Source organism: Tenrec ecaudatus, chromosome 3 (assembly GCF_050624435.1).
Source record: "Tenrec ecaudatus isolate mTenEca1 chromosome 3, mTenEca1.hap1, whole genome shotgun sequence".
Classification (NCBI taxonomy): Eukaryota; Metazoa; Chordata; class Mammalia; order Afrosoricida; family Tenrecidae; genus Tenrec; species Tenrec ecaudatus.
This window is the reverse complement of record NC_134532.1, coordinates 202815131-202829005: the sequence shown is the minus strand read 5'-3', so window position 1 is coordinate 202829005 and position 13875 is coordinate 202815131. Positions and strand designations below refer to the sequence as shown.

Here is a 13875-nt window from a genome sequence, read left to right as displayed (position 1 = left end):
CACAGAATGCAGGACAGAGAACCCCCTCAGGAACAGTAGTGGGAGTAGTGATACCATGAGAGTAGGGGGAAGGTGGTAGAAGAAAGGAGGAACAGATCAAAATGATCAACATATAATGTTCATCCCTAAGGGGATGAACAACAGAAACGCGTGTGGTTGGAGGGAGGCAGCGGTCAGTGTAAGATATGAAATAATAATAATTTATAAATTATCAAGGGTTCATGAGGGATGGTGGGGAGGGGAGGGAAGAAATAAATGAGGAGCCAAGGACTCAAGTACAAAGAAAATATTTTGAAAAGGATGATGGCAACATATGGACAAATATGCCAAACACAATGGATTGTTATATGAGCCTTAAGAGCCTCCAATAAAATTATTTTAAAATACTTTGCTTGTCTTCTCTAGTCACCTCTTGAAATCTTTTTGGCCACACAAAATATCAAAAATGACCCTCACACATTTTGTTGTTGCTGTTCCATGAATACCAAGTATAGGTCCCACTATGTGTCTGTGCCTGCTGATGCCTCATTCCAATTCTTAAAGACCTCTCATTAAGATTGATCTCATATATTTCCCCTCAACTATAAAACACAGTCAAGAGGTCACCTCTTCTAAGGAATTATCATTTATACCTTATATATTCTCCTCTTGCATTTAACTATTTGCCATTCTTCTCTATGTTGGACTTACTGGCATTGATCTGTAGATCATAATGTTGTACAATTTTACTTTCTTTCATCTTGTGTTTCTCCTTATAGACTTGTGAGTTCTTTGAGGATAGGGGCTGTTTTCAATTTTTCTTGGCATCCATGATGTCAGCTGATATGTAGTAGAATGATGAGAATATTAATTAAAGTTAATCCTTACTGGAATATAACTGGCAAGTATTAGTGATCATTGAAGCTAATTTTGAACATATGCATGTATCGTTAACTTTAGGTGTAAGAATTTCCAAAATAATGTTTCATAATAACTAAGGCCTTTCTCAAAATGGGAGCTACAGTTATCAGAATTATCAATTTCACTCCATTAATGAAGATATCATATCTGTAGGTGCAACCTTGGTGTACTGCCTATTTTTCTCTTTTCTCATAAGAAAAAAAATTAAACCAAACCACACTGCCCCGAGGTAAAACACAATTATTCTCCTTCACAACATGAGCAAGCCAAGAATATTACATTAAATAAGAATTTCTGGAAAAGCTGGAAATTGATAGTTCACCATTAAGTAGTTTATTGAAGAGTGTATTGTATGGATTTTGCCCTTATTGCTTGCACCTGGATTGCTGCAGAACATTCCTGAAATCTTTCCTTCCACTCTCTTAACTCTGAACTTGCCTTCACAGACTGAGACGGTGACATGCCTAAAGCATAGGTCCATCCCGTAGTTCATTTCTTGGACTTCGGAGTCCATGAGTCATCACCGCTTAGGCAATAAGTGTACACTCCCTACATGCAGTGACTTGGGCAGCCACATGATCCTTTTATCATACTTAGAAATCCACGTGTTCCACATACACCTGCTTCTACACCCTTAGAGATAAACCACATGCTGTCAGAGGCTCGCATCACAGTGAAAGCCCTTGGTGTAAACCGGACTACTTTTTATTCATTCTCAAATTTTGGAAATCCTTCTCATACTTGATGATTATTTGACCCTTACTTTTGTGTATTGACAACACCGCTCCATTGCACTGTGGTGCCTTGTGATGCTGAAGGGTATGTCTCTGGTATGAAAAACTAATACCCCAAGGGTCACCCAAAGTGAACAGGTTTCAGGAGAGATTCAAGACAAAGAATAGACTACGGAGAAGGAACAGGCTCTCCACTTCACAGGAAGTAGTCACTAAAAACCCTATGGATGGCCTTGAAACGTGTCAGTCACTGAAAACCTAATGACTAGAAGCAGATCATTCTGAGTGCCAGAAGATGAGCCCCCTGGGCAAGAAGTTGCTACAAATATGACTGAGAAAGAGCCTCCTTCTGAGAGTCCATCATAACAATGCGGATGGGCTGGAGCCTGTAGGAACAGAGCCCCCAGGACCTTCATTTTCTGATGGAGCATGACTCAGTATGAGAAGAAACAGCTAAAACATCAATTAGTAATCAGAATTTGGATGCTATGTATGAAGTATGAATCTAGGAAAATTGAACATTGACATATATGCAATTGAATGCATAAAGATTGATATTTTAGGCATTAGAGAGTTGAACTGTACTGGTATAAGCCATTTTGAATCAGAAAATCATACGGTTGCTATGCTGAAAATGACACAATCTAGAGGAATGGCAAAAAAAAATTTTTTTAAGAGGAATGGCATTGCATTCATCGTCAAAAAAAAAGGACATTTCACGATCTATCCTGAAGTACAATGCTGTCTGGGGTGGTAGGATAATGTTTATCTGCAAATAAATTGAATACATTCAACTATTATTCAAAGTTATGTACCAATGACTAAAGTTAGTGATATAAACATTGAAAAATGCTATCAAAATCTTCAGGCTAAAATTGATCAAACATATTTCAGTCAAGCTGCATCGGCTATTATTGGCTACGGGAATGAAAATGTTGGAAATAAAGAGGAAGGAATGGTAGTTAGGCAATATGGTCCTGGTGATAGAAATGAGGCTAGAGATTCAATGATAGAATTTTTCAAGACCAATAACTTGTTCATAGAAATTCCCTCTTTCCCGCCCCCAACAAACCAGACGGTGACTATCCTTGTGGACTTCTACAGAGATAAAAATTTGATTCCATCAGTGGGCAGAGACTATGGGGAAGCTTAATGTCAACATTAAAAACCAGGTCAGGGGCTGATTGTGGAACAGACCATCTAGGCTCACGATGAAGTTGGAGAAAATGAAAACAAGTTCACTAGAGTCAAAATATGACCTTGTATACAGCCCACCTGAATTCCAAGGACATCTCAAGAACAGATGTAATGCACGAAACACTAATGATAGAAGACCTGATGAGCTGTGGGATGACATCAAGAACATCCTACATGAAGACAGCAACCATGGGTTCAAACACAGCACAATTGGGATGATGGTGGGAGACAGGCCAGTGCTTTCTTCTTTTGTGCACAGGGTTGCCATAAGTCCTGACTGACTCTACAGTACCTAACAAGAAGAACAACTATAAATGTATTTACCTCTTTATGGCGCTGCTTTTCTGGAGAACCCTGACTCATAGCGCCCAGTTCTCTCTTCAGTCTACTTCATTCAACTATTTTCTCTTCATGAAGCATTTCCTTCTTTTCCATGCATGTTCTATAGGCCTTTTTTTCTTTTTTGGCCATGGGTGTGGCACTTACTCTACATGACATGGTAACTAATCTTCCACAGTGGAACAAAAACCACGTCAACATACATTCCTTTTCCCACCACCTCAATCAAAACCCTGTAGGGCACTCTGGACACAATGAATTCAGGAAGACATATGATATGTATATGTCAGATTACGACACAATGAGATTAATCTTCTGTGTTCCCCTTCTCAATAGGAGAAGATGTGTAAATCCTCAAATAATTATATTTAAATTTCATTAGTCATTTTAATCTTCTTAACAAATTGCTTTCGCCTCCTAAACCCTGGATTCCAACTAAAATGGGATTATTTTTAATGGCTTTTTATCAAAATTGGGATCTAATTTAAACAGGAGTAGAAATGCTTCTCTTAACTCTTTGCTACCCAGGGATGATTCTCCCAGGCCTCAGAAAGAACAGCAATAATGTAATACAGCTTTTTCCCAAAATTAACATGGGCCCTTTCATTTGAACCCACTCCAGAATTGGCTCTTAAGCCATCTATGTGCAAAGAATGCCATACTGAAGGGAGCTCTTTACAGTGTATCCTGGAAGCATTGTTGCCAGCTGCGAGCATCAGAGAAGTTAAATGTTGCTTACAAGAGGCTCAAGGCTAAGCTCTGGGCTTCATCATCTACTTCTCCAACAAGAGTACTAAATCATGGCCCTCCCCTGAGCCACATTTTCCAAGTGGTGAGGTTTCAGGGACAACATCTTCGTTGGGAAATCTCCTCTTTTTATCATCTGCAGCTTGGGAGGAAGGACTGGCTCTGATCATCAAATGCATCTATGGCTTACTCTTTCGCTTGTTTCCTTTTTCGCTGTCATCTTAGGCCCCTCTACTTGCAGCGTGATCAGAAAACCCAGGTCCCGTTTCTGCTAAGACGCTGCCACGGTTTGAAGAAAAAAAGGCAGGAGACCCAGGTCGGAATTCCCACGCTTGCTAGTGGGCTTCGACATCGGACTGGAATGGGAGTTGTCATTGGCTGCCATTGCTCATTGAATTTATTGTGTTTTAAGTGATGAAAATTGAGCGATCGTTGCATGATTTTATTTCAGATGATTGTATTTCCCACAGAGAGCTCACAGATGGTTAGTGGCAAGTTCAGAATAAGACCTAAGACTTCAGGAAATTCTTCATGTACTCCCTTTTCCAATACCAGGAAAGAGGACTCAAAAAAATAAATAAAAAGCTGCCGTGGCAGAAAAAATCACAGTGGTCCTAGTTTGGCTCTGCCTTTGGTCCCAGTTAGTTTTTCCTTCCATTAAATCCATTAGTCTTTGAGGTCTCAGTTGTCTCCTATCTAAAATGAGAGAGTTGGCCTAGATCAGCACTTCCTACAAGGTGTTAAAGAACAACACAGGAACCATGGACTGCATATCATTGCGATTTGCCACGATGAAGACTTCTCTATTGAATCAGAGTTCATCAAGCATTACTGGACATTTTTGTATCATCTGCAATTATGTAGGTGTGTTTATATGCACCCATGCGTCTAGATTTGTAGAGGAAGATGTGGTTATGAATAAAAAAGACGCTTTGGGCTTGCTGAAAACTCTTGTCATTTTTGTTGGAGAGAATCAAGTTTGTAATTCTAATTTTCATGTTGCTGGAGACTCAAACTGAATTTTTTTTTTAAATCTGAACACACGTTAAAGTGGCATAAACTGCTTGTAAAATCAGAGCAAGACCATGGGCTAGAGCGTTGGCGTTGGGGCCTATGCTTTGCCATGTCTGGCTCACCCACACTGCAAGAAGAGAGTTCTGTGCTTCCACAGTACCGTGGAAGTTGACATCCTAGAACACCTCCATGTGGGTCCTTCCTCCTCACTGAACTCTGAATCCAGGCTGCCTCAAATATAGCCTGAGAGCCATGGAACCATGGTTTGACTCAGATGCGAGAATAAAAATAACGTGGTGACATGGAACCAAAGCAAATTATCTATACCTAGAGATGGCACTTGATGATGGCACTTGATGATGGCACTAGGCTCAATGCCGTGGAGAAGATATCTCACAAGAAGGCTGGCTCGTGGTGGGACAGCTGAAGAAAATTGCTCACGCACTGTTTTCCCGTGAGGGGTTAAACCGTATGACTGTGCTATATGAGAAAAGAATGAAGGGGAGTCTTTGGTTTGACTTAGTCGTGTTATGTTAGTCTCGTGTTTGCCTAAGCAGAACTTGTCACTGATGAAGTATGTGAAGGGAAAAGTACGTGAATTTGATAAGGGTCTATTTCTGTCTTTATAACCGGTCTAAAAACAATGTTATAAACTGGGTAGCAGAAAAGGACTCTCTAAAGATGCATTGATTGTTATCAACAGAAGCAACAATATGCACTTTGAGACGATGTCATTTTAGCTACTAGGTAATGTAAACATTACAGAATTTTTACTTTTTTTCCATCATAGTATAGACAATGAGAGAAAAAGATAATCCTAACTTGGCACAATACAGTCATATTTATATCTGGAAGGAATATTAGCACCGGTATCAGGAGCTCCATTCTTGCTTGTGAGAAAAAAGGAGAGCTTAGGTTCCAAACGGACTCCGTAGGATAATGCTGAATGTGTGCAGGATAAGATGGTTTAAGGCGTGTGATTTCAATGGAACCATTAGTCAACAAACAAACAAACAAACACATTTTTAAAACCCACAGATTCACACACACATTTTTCCCCAAAAACAGTTTACAGAAAACACCATTCTCTTTTAACTCCATTTCCGCATGAACTTTTTAAATGTCCCTGGTATATGTGTGTATATACACGTGTGCACAGACACATGTATACATACTCATCTAGATATTAGAATCGGTAAGGCCCTTGTGCTACTCTTCGTGGTCAAAGAATAAAGCTGATTATGAGTAGAAATGTATCCTGTTGGACCAGGAAAACGAAATATTTATGGACAACAGGCCAACCCCTCCACAGACAGATGATCCTGCCCACTGGGGGCTGTAAATGAAATACTACAAATTAAGTGCTCAGAGAACATTTGGGGGTAAGCACCCCTTAATGCAATTAAAAACCCCAAGCCTACCCATTTGATACCACAATCAGCAACCCGGATCCACCCCTACACCTCAGAACTTAGGAGACCCAGACAGATACCTGCCAGGCCCCAAGAAAGCAGAGTGCATCTTTGGAGGAGGGAATGACTATTGGCTTGGAGACCTGGCAGCAAACATGAGTTTGACAACCACAAGGCAATCTGTGTTCCAACCTGTTGCTAGCGGTCCTGCTGAGTGGGACTCACAGAGACCCTGTAGGAAGACTTGGAAGGTCCCCTGAGGTTTCTGAAGCCTTGAACCTCCCCAGAAGTAGATTCCCACCCACAGCCTCTTCCAGAGGGGCAGCTGGTGGCTTCAAGCCTCTGACCACTCAATCAAACTTTCATGGCTGTGTCCACAGGGCGCCTCTCACTCTCAGGAGAGTCCTAATTAGAAACAGATTTAACCCATGAAAGCACCTGGACTCACAGAAGTATCACGTAGGAAGTGCATGACACCAGGGAGACCCCATCCCCTCCCGCCGCTGCCAAACACCTGAGTACAGGGAAGGGAACTGTCTAGCCACTGGGCTACTCTGGGTCAAGCATGCATATATTAAAACTTGCACTTTGGAGAACCAAAACCTCAGTAACTTCTGCAGCCTCTGCAGCCGCTTCGGAACCAGCCCTGAACCATGGCACAGCCGGGGAGCGACCACTTTACCTTCCGAAAAATCAATCAGTCCCAGCAAATGAAGCAGCTTCAGAGATGCACATATAATCACAACAATACCCACTGTTTGCAGTCCTTCGGACTCCCACTCTAGAGTCAACATTCTCCGAGCCGCCGGAGCATCCCAGCCCCGGACCCCTTTGGAGAGGAGGGAGTTAATGAGATAATCCAATCGGAGCAAGGTCTGGCTGGGAAGGAAGGCTGGCGAGGGGGACGAGTGAGCGGCTCCTAGCCGAGGCCCGGGCTGAGCGCCGGTCTTGGCCGAGGTCCAGCCTTTCACGCCGCCGTGGGTCCGAGCATTTGTCAGGTGGGGTCCCCACCCTCCCTAAGCACAGCCCACCAGCTTCTGGAGCCAGCGAGCACTTGGACTTCCAAGCGGCGAGGGGAAGGGCTGGGAAATGCAGACTTTGCTGAGTCCCTGCAAAGAGGGGATGCTCCCAGGAAACTTGCCCTGGCGAGCAGAGCGGACACAGCCAGGAGCTGACGCGGCAGGGCTGGCTGGGCAGGCTGCGCGCGGGTGGCAGCCTGGGGAGCCATGGCCTCAGCGCTCCACTACCAGAGCTGATTCTGGGTGACAGCTCGGCTACCGCTCTGGAGGCTCACCCGCATCGCTGCTGGCGCCTGGCGCCTACAGAAAACCCCAGAGGCAGCTCAGGAACAGAGCTTTCCAAGGAGAAAGGGGAAGGAGGCAAAGGTACCAGAGGCTTGGTGGACCTGAGCCTTGGCGCCTGCCTGTTGCCTCTAGGGGTCTTATTAGGGAGTTTTAGGCGAGAGATGGATGTGGTCCCAGTGCTGGCAACCAGGAGCGGAGGGTGAGGCCCAGGAAAGACTTCTGGGGGCTTGGGGGCCACTTTCAGCCCTGCAGGTCTGGCTACTGACACTCTCCAATGCCCACAAACTTCCCTGATGGTATAAATTTGAAACGAAAAACGAACACACACTCTCTGCGGGGGTGGGGTGCTTGTTAAAACCACTCTCTGGTGGGGAGTCTGATTCAGTGGATGCAGGAGTTTGTGTGGCAAAAGCAGCAGCCCCATGCTTTCTGGGCATCAGGGAGGCGTGGGCAGTGCTGTCTCAAAGCTCCCAGGAGGAATTCTGCTTTCTGAACCACACAGAGGAGTCAGGCTCAGTCATGGGTGCACCTCCCTCATACTCTGACAGACAGGGCCACCCCACCAGAGCCAACCCCAACCATGCTGCTGAAGAGGTGCCCTCTATTGTCGCAGGTTTATAGCTCTTGAAACTTCGTATGACACATAAGGGTTCTGGAAAAATGAATTGGCTTTTTGAGGTCTGCAACTTCCTTGCCATAGGATCTTCTGCAAGGTACCTAATCCCACTGAAAATTGCTGGGGGAGATGGATTCTACTGTAACACTTAAAGTAACCCCAAAGAAAGGAGTGAATCGTAATTGGTGTAGTAGCTGCACATTGGTCAGCAGTTCAAAACCACCAGCCACTCTTGGGAGAAAGATGAGTTACAGTCTCAGAAACCCATAGGAGCGGTTCCAGCCTTCCCCAGAGGGTTGCTATAGGTTCGATCGACTCGATGGCAGTGTGGTTTGCTTCTGTTTTTGTTTTTAGTTTGAGTGAGACAGGAGGGATCAGATCCTGCGGAAGGACATTAGGCTGAATAACGTAGAGGATCATTGACGCAGAGAAAGGCCCTCAACAAGATGGCTAGACCGAGTGACTGCAGCAATGAGCTCAAATTTGCCACCCTGAGGAGGCTGGCACAAGATCAGGCAAGGTCTCGCTCTTTCAATCATTTACAGGTGCCTATCAGTTGGAGGCAGCTCTGTGGAACCATCTGGAAAAAGTGATATCTCGACACTGACCGGCTCTCCACCAGTTTCTGCGGCAGGGAGTATGGTCATATTAAATTTTACAGTTGGGCAAAATGGGGCACAAAGACTCTGAGTCACTTGTCAAAGCTCTGCGCACAGTTGCCTGGTAGGAAATAGGCATCCATCCATTTGTTCTTTCATTCCTTCATCTCATGAACTTTAATTTTATGTGTTTTGAATGGTACTTGAACAAAAAAAGTGACAAATATGTTCAACTTGACTCTTATGGGTTTACAGTTCCATAAAAGAGACAGGTATGAAGAGGAGAGACAAGTAAAATGTAGATGCCCTTGAATGGTTGCCTCTGAAAATGACCATGGGAAGACACAACTGGGACTGTCCATTCCTTCTGCAGAAGGGTTGGGAGCAGTGACCGTCAGGACATTTGATAGAGTAGATTTGGAGACTGTTTCACCCCATAGCCATCCAATGCATAACAGAACAAAGACAGCCTGTACCCCCACACTGCCCGGTCCTGCACCATCCTCACAATTGATCCTACGCCCATTGTTGCCGCTGTGTCAATCAATCTCCTTGAGGACCGTCCCTTGTTCACTGCCCCTCTACTTTGCCAAGCAATATAGAGGAGGCAGGCCTCATTAACAGTAGCATTTGTTTATATTTGATATATTATACATAAGTTTTGGGACAGGTAAAAAGTAAACACTACCGCCAGTCATTACCTAGTCGATTTCAACTCATGGAAAATACATGTATGTCAGAGCAGAACTGTGCTCCAACAGCTGATTGAAAAGTACCTTTGGGAAGACTCGAACCCATCCTCTTTCAGGGAGTGTTCAAGCAGCCCACTCTTTGTACCACCCAGGGGTAGAGGTTACACACGAGACTGCCAACTGCAAGGTCCGCAGTTGTGAATCACGGGTTACTTCGTGGGAGAAAGATGAGGCTTTCTAATTTCATAAAGACAGACAGCCTCAGAAACCCACTGGGGCAGCTCCGCTCTATCCTAGAGGGTTGATATCGTTGGGATAGACACCATGGCAGCCAGGTTGCTGACCGTTTGTGTGACTGTATCCAACATACTTCCTGTCTGAGACTGTTTCCTGGATTTAAAATGGGAATGTAACTCTCTCCTCCTGGGTGATGTGAGAATTCACTGACTTAATGAAGAGCTGAGCCCCCCTCCCCACCCCCTCGCTCAGCACAAGGGAGCTGTGTGACAGTGACTGAAATGCTAGCTCTTCAGAGGCTCCCCTGGGCATATAAAGGTGTTTTGCTCCCCCCTGGCCCTGGCATGTCTCCCCTGTGCCCAGATCTGTACCAGCTTCATTCCCAAGATAACGCTCTTGATCATGCAGTGCCAAATAATGTAAATATTTTTCTCCTCAGGGCACCTACAAAGATCTCAGTGTTGTCCCTTAAGAGGCGTTGCTTTTCATTTTAGATAATATGTTGATACGACCTCTCTCTCTGCCAAACGTCTCAGGCATCTACAGATCTTATCTCTAGTTAGATGTGCAAGCTTTCAAGGCAAGCAATTCTCAGTAGTTAATGGGAAAAAGAAAGGTTTCAAGTAACCATTCTGTAATAATTCCTGCCAACATATGGCTAGAGAACGTTAAAAATAAAACATTTTTAAAAGTATAGAAATTAACTAGGTCAAATTGTCAAGGGTAAATGTCTCTTTTCATCCTACATAATTCTATTCCATAATTGAAAAAAACAAAACCTGAAATTCAAAAGCTTGGCAGGCTCCCAAATTCATGTGTCCCCCTTTCTACCTATCACTCAGCAAACTTCAGCAAACATTTTTAAATGAATTCCTTGATTTGTGGGAGCCCTGGGGGACACTGGATTGCTAATTGCAAAGCCAGCTATTCACTGAAACCACTAGCCACTCCAAGGGAAAAAGACAGGCCTTTCTACTCCCATAAAGAGTGACAGTCTCTGAAACATCCAGGGGCAGGTCTACCCTGTCCTAGAGGGTTAGAATGAGTCAGCACAGATGAGAACGCTGTGGGTTTGGGTTTTCATGACGCATGTCACTGAGCTGTGAGCTATGGAATCAATTCCGACTCACAGTGAGCCTATGGGTAGAAGAGCAGGACTGCTTCTATGGTTTCCTAAGCTTCAATTTTTTTTTCTAAATACTTCTATTGGGGGCTCTTACATCTCTTATCACGATCCATAAATTCCTCTCATGTGTCCAGCACATTTGCATATATGCCGCCATCATCATTTTCAAAGCAGTCTCTTCCCATTTGAGCCCCTGATATTAGCTCCCCATTTCTTCCCCTTCCTCCCCCATGCCCACCTTCCCTCATGAACACTTGATAAGTTATTGATTATTTTTTCCATATCTTACAATAGTCCTCTGTCACCCCTCATCCACTTGTCCATTATTTGTCCCCCTGGGAGGGGTTCTAGATTGGTCCTTGTGATTGAGTCTCCTTTTCTCCCCCCACCCTCACCTAATCCTCCTGGTATCTCTACTCTCATTATTGGCCCTGAGGGGTTGATCTATCCTGGATTCCCTGTGTTTCGGGGCTCTTATCTGTAGCAGTGTGCATGTTTTGGTCTCATCTGATTCGTAAGGTAGAGTTGAAGTCATGATCATGGGGTGAAGGAAACACCAAAGAGCTAGAGAAAAGTTGTGTGTTTCATCAGTGCTATACTGCACCCTGACTGGGTCATCTCTTCCCTGTGACCCCTCTGTGAGGGGATGTCCAATTGTCTACAGATGGGTATTGGGTCTCCACTCCATGCCCCGCCCCCCATTTCTTATCTCTCTGCAAATGTTGATTGGTGTTGCTAGATGTCATCTAGCTGGTTCTGATTCACAGCAGCCTACTTCCCAACAGAAGGTCATACTCATACTACCAGGTACTGTGCCACTCTTTTGATTACTGTTATGTTTGAACCTATCATTGCAGCTGCTGTGTCAATCCATCTCCTTGAGTGCCTTCTTCTCCTCATTGACCCTCCAATTTGCTAACCATGTTGTGTTTTCCCAGGGATTGATGTCTCCTAATAATAGGTCCAAAGTATGTGAATCAAAGTCTCATTGTCCTCATTTCCATGGAGATACTGGTTGTACTTCCACCAGGACAGATTTGTTTCTTTTTCCAGCAGGCCAGGGTACTCTCGATGTTCTGCTCAGACACCATCATACAAATGCAGCAGGTCTTTCTTATTCATTGGCCAGATTTTATGTTCATAGGAGGGAACTGAAACTGCAATGTCTTGGTTAAACACAACTTAGTCCTAAAGGTGACATCTTTATTTTATACGGCTTTAAAAAGGTGGTGTGCCTAAGGTGGTACTTCATTTAGCTTCTTGATTGGTGTTTTCATGGATGCTGACTGTGGATTCAAGTAAAAAAAAAACCTTGGCAAGTTCAAAGTTTTCTCCATTTGTCATGATGATGTGTACTGGTCCACTTGTAAGGGTTTAGTTCTCTTTGCACTGAACTGTAGCCTCTTCCAAAGGCTTTCTCACTTGTTCTTCAGTAAGTGCTTCTTCACGTTCTCTTAGTTTTCAGCAGGAAAAGCTGTGTCATCTGCATGTTGTAGAATGATTCTTCCTCCAGCCTTGATGCTACTTTCTTCTTCAGACAGTCCAGCTTCTTGAATTGTTTGTTCAGCACATAGATTGAATCACAATAGCAACAGAGTACAACCCTGACAAACACCTTGTGGTACTTAACTAATCTGTTGTCAAAATTGAGGTTTAAGAGTGAAGGGGTGGAGTTTAGTATGTTAATCAGGTTGCAGCTTGATTATCTCCTTTAGAGGCACAATAAGGCAAATAGCTCACTGGAGGCAGAACACACGCTCATTCCCTGTGAGCCATTGCTGACGATGAGCCTGATGGAGCTACGCTGATACAGCCAGAGGAGCCACGTGGAGACCCGTGCCAGCACTGAGATGCTTCCACCGCCACTGGATCCACAAGACTCTCCACCCACTGGCCTGTGACCTTCCAGCATTCAGCACCATTGCATGTGTTTCTAGAGTCTGAAGAGGACTTTATAGAGCAGGCATATGGGCTCATATCAGACTTATGGACTTGATCTGGACTGGGCTGGAATGCTTTTCGATATTCAATTGCTCTTGTATATTAAGCTCTTGCTTAAACACCTGTGAGTGTCTATGAATTTTCTTCTTGAGTCTACTCTAATGCATACTTTTCCTGCTTTTAAATCATCCAGTGTCCCTTTGCTCTGTCTCTAGGTTTCTGTACAGGTTTCAGTGAAATACTTCAGAGCCAATACAGATGTCACCTCTCGCTGGGAAGGTTTCTCCCATCTGCGCATTAGAACAAATCTCTCTCCTATGGCTCATGCTCTCTTCATGTGCTTAAGTGTTTATGATTTTGTAGACATCGTATTTTTCTGGTGTAGTAGAAACAGTCCTGGACTGAGTCCAAAGGTGTGGCTATGGATCTAGACTGCCTGGCCAGGGAATGTTATGTAAGATAAGTAGTTGTCTTAGGCCACAGAGTTGACTTCAGTTCCAGGTGATCCCACCTATGACACAACTGTGCTCCATAGAGTTTCCAATGGGTAATTTTTGTTGGAAGTAGCTCACCAGACCTTTCTGTGGAGCTCTCTGGAGAAACGTGAGCCTGCAACATTTTGCTTAGTAGCTGAGTGTTCGCTGTTTTCACTGTCCTGAAGCTCTTGGCTCTAGTAGACATTCAACATGCCTCTACTCTGCTCTTTTCATCAATGATCAAAAATGTGGGTGGCCCTAAGGCTGGTGCAAAGGGGACTTCTCTTCTCACAGGAGCCTCCCTGATTCTGATCCTGTAGCTCAGGGAGAAGAGCCTCATGATGGCCTTGTCTAATGATCTATGTATATATGAATGAGTGGGACAGAGAGAGAATGAGAGTATGTGTTTGAACGAATAGGGCCAGGGTGATTTGGAAGTGATTTGGAGGAATTCCCATTCTTATCAATGTCATTCATACGTTGTTATGATTTACATGTCAGAATGCCTTTGTGTATTCAAAAAAATTCTTAGCAAATAGTT

The 13875-nt window shown here is 44.0% G+C and overlaps 1 protein-coding gene across 1 annotated transcript in view; it reads right to left on the bottom strand.

Annotated features, from left to right (window-relative positions):
• KCNIP4 (potassium voltage-gated channel interacting protein 4) overlaps positions 1 to 7137 on the bottom strand; it is a 279632-nt gene extending 272495 nt beyond the window's left edge. Inside the window, exon 1 of the mRNA XM_075545015.1 lies at positions 7026 to 7137. Within this exon, the coding sequence (XP_075401130.1) occupies positions 7026 to 7137 (112 nt within the window). The remainder of the gene's footprint in view (positions 1 to 7025) is intronic.
• Positions 7138 to 13875: the final 6738 nt, after the last annotated feature.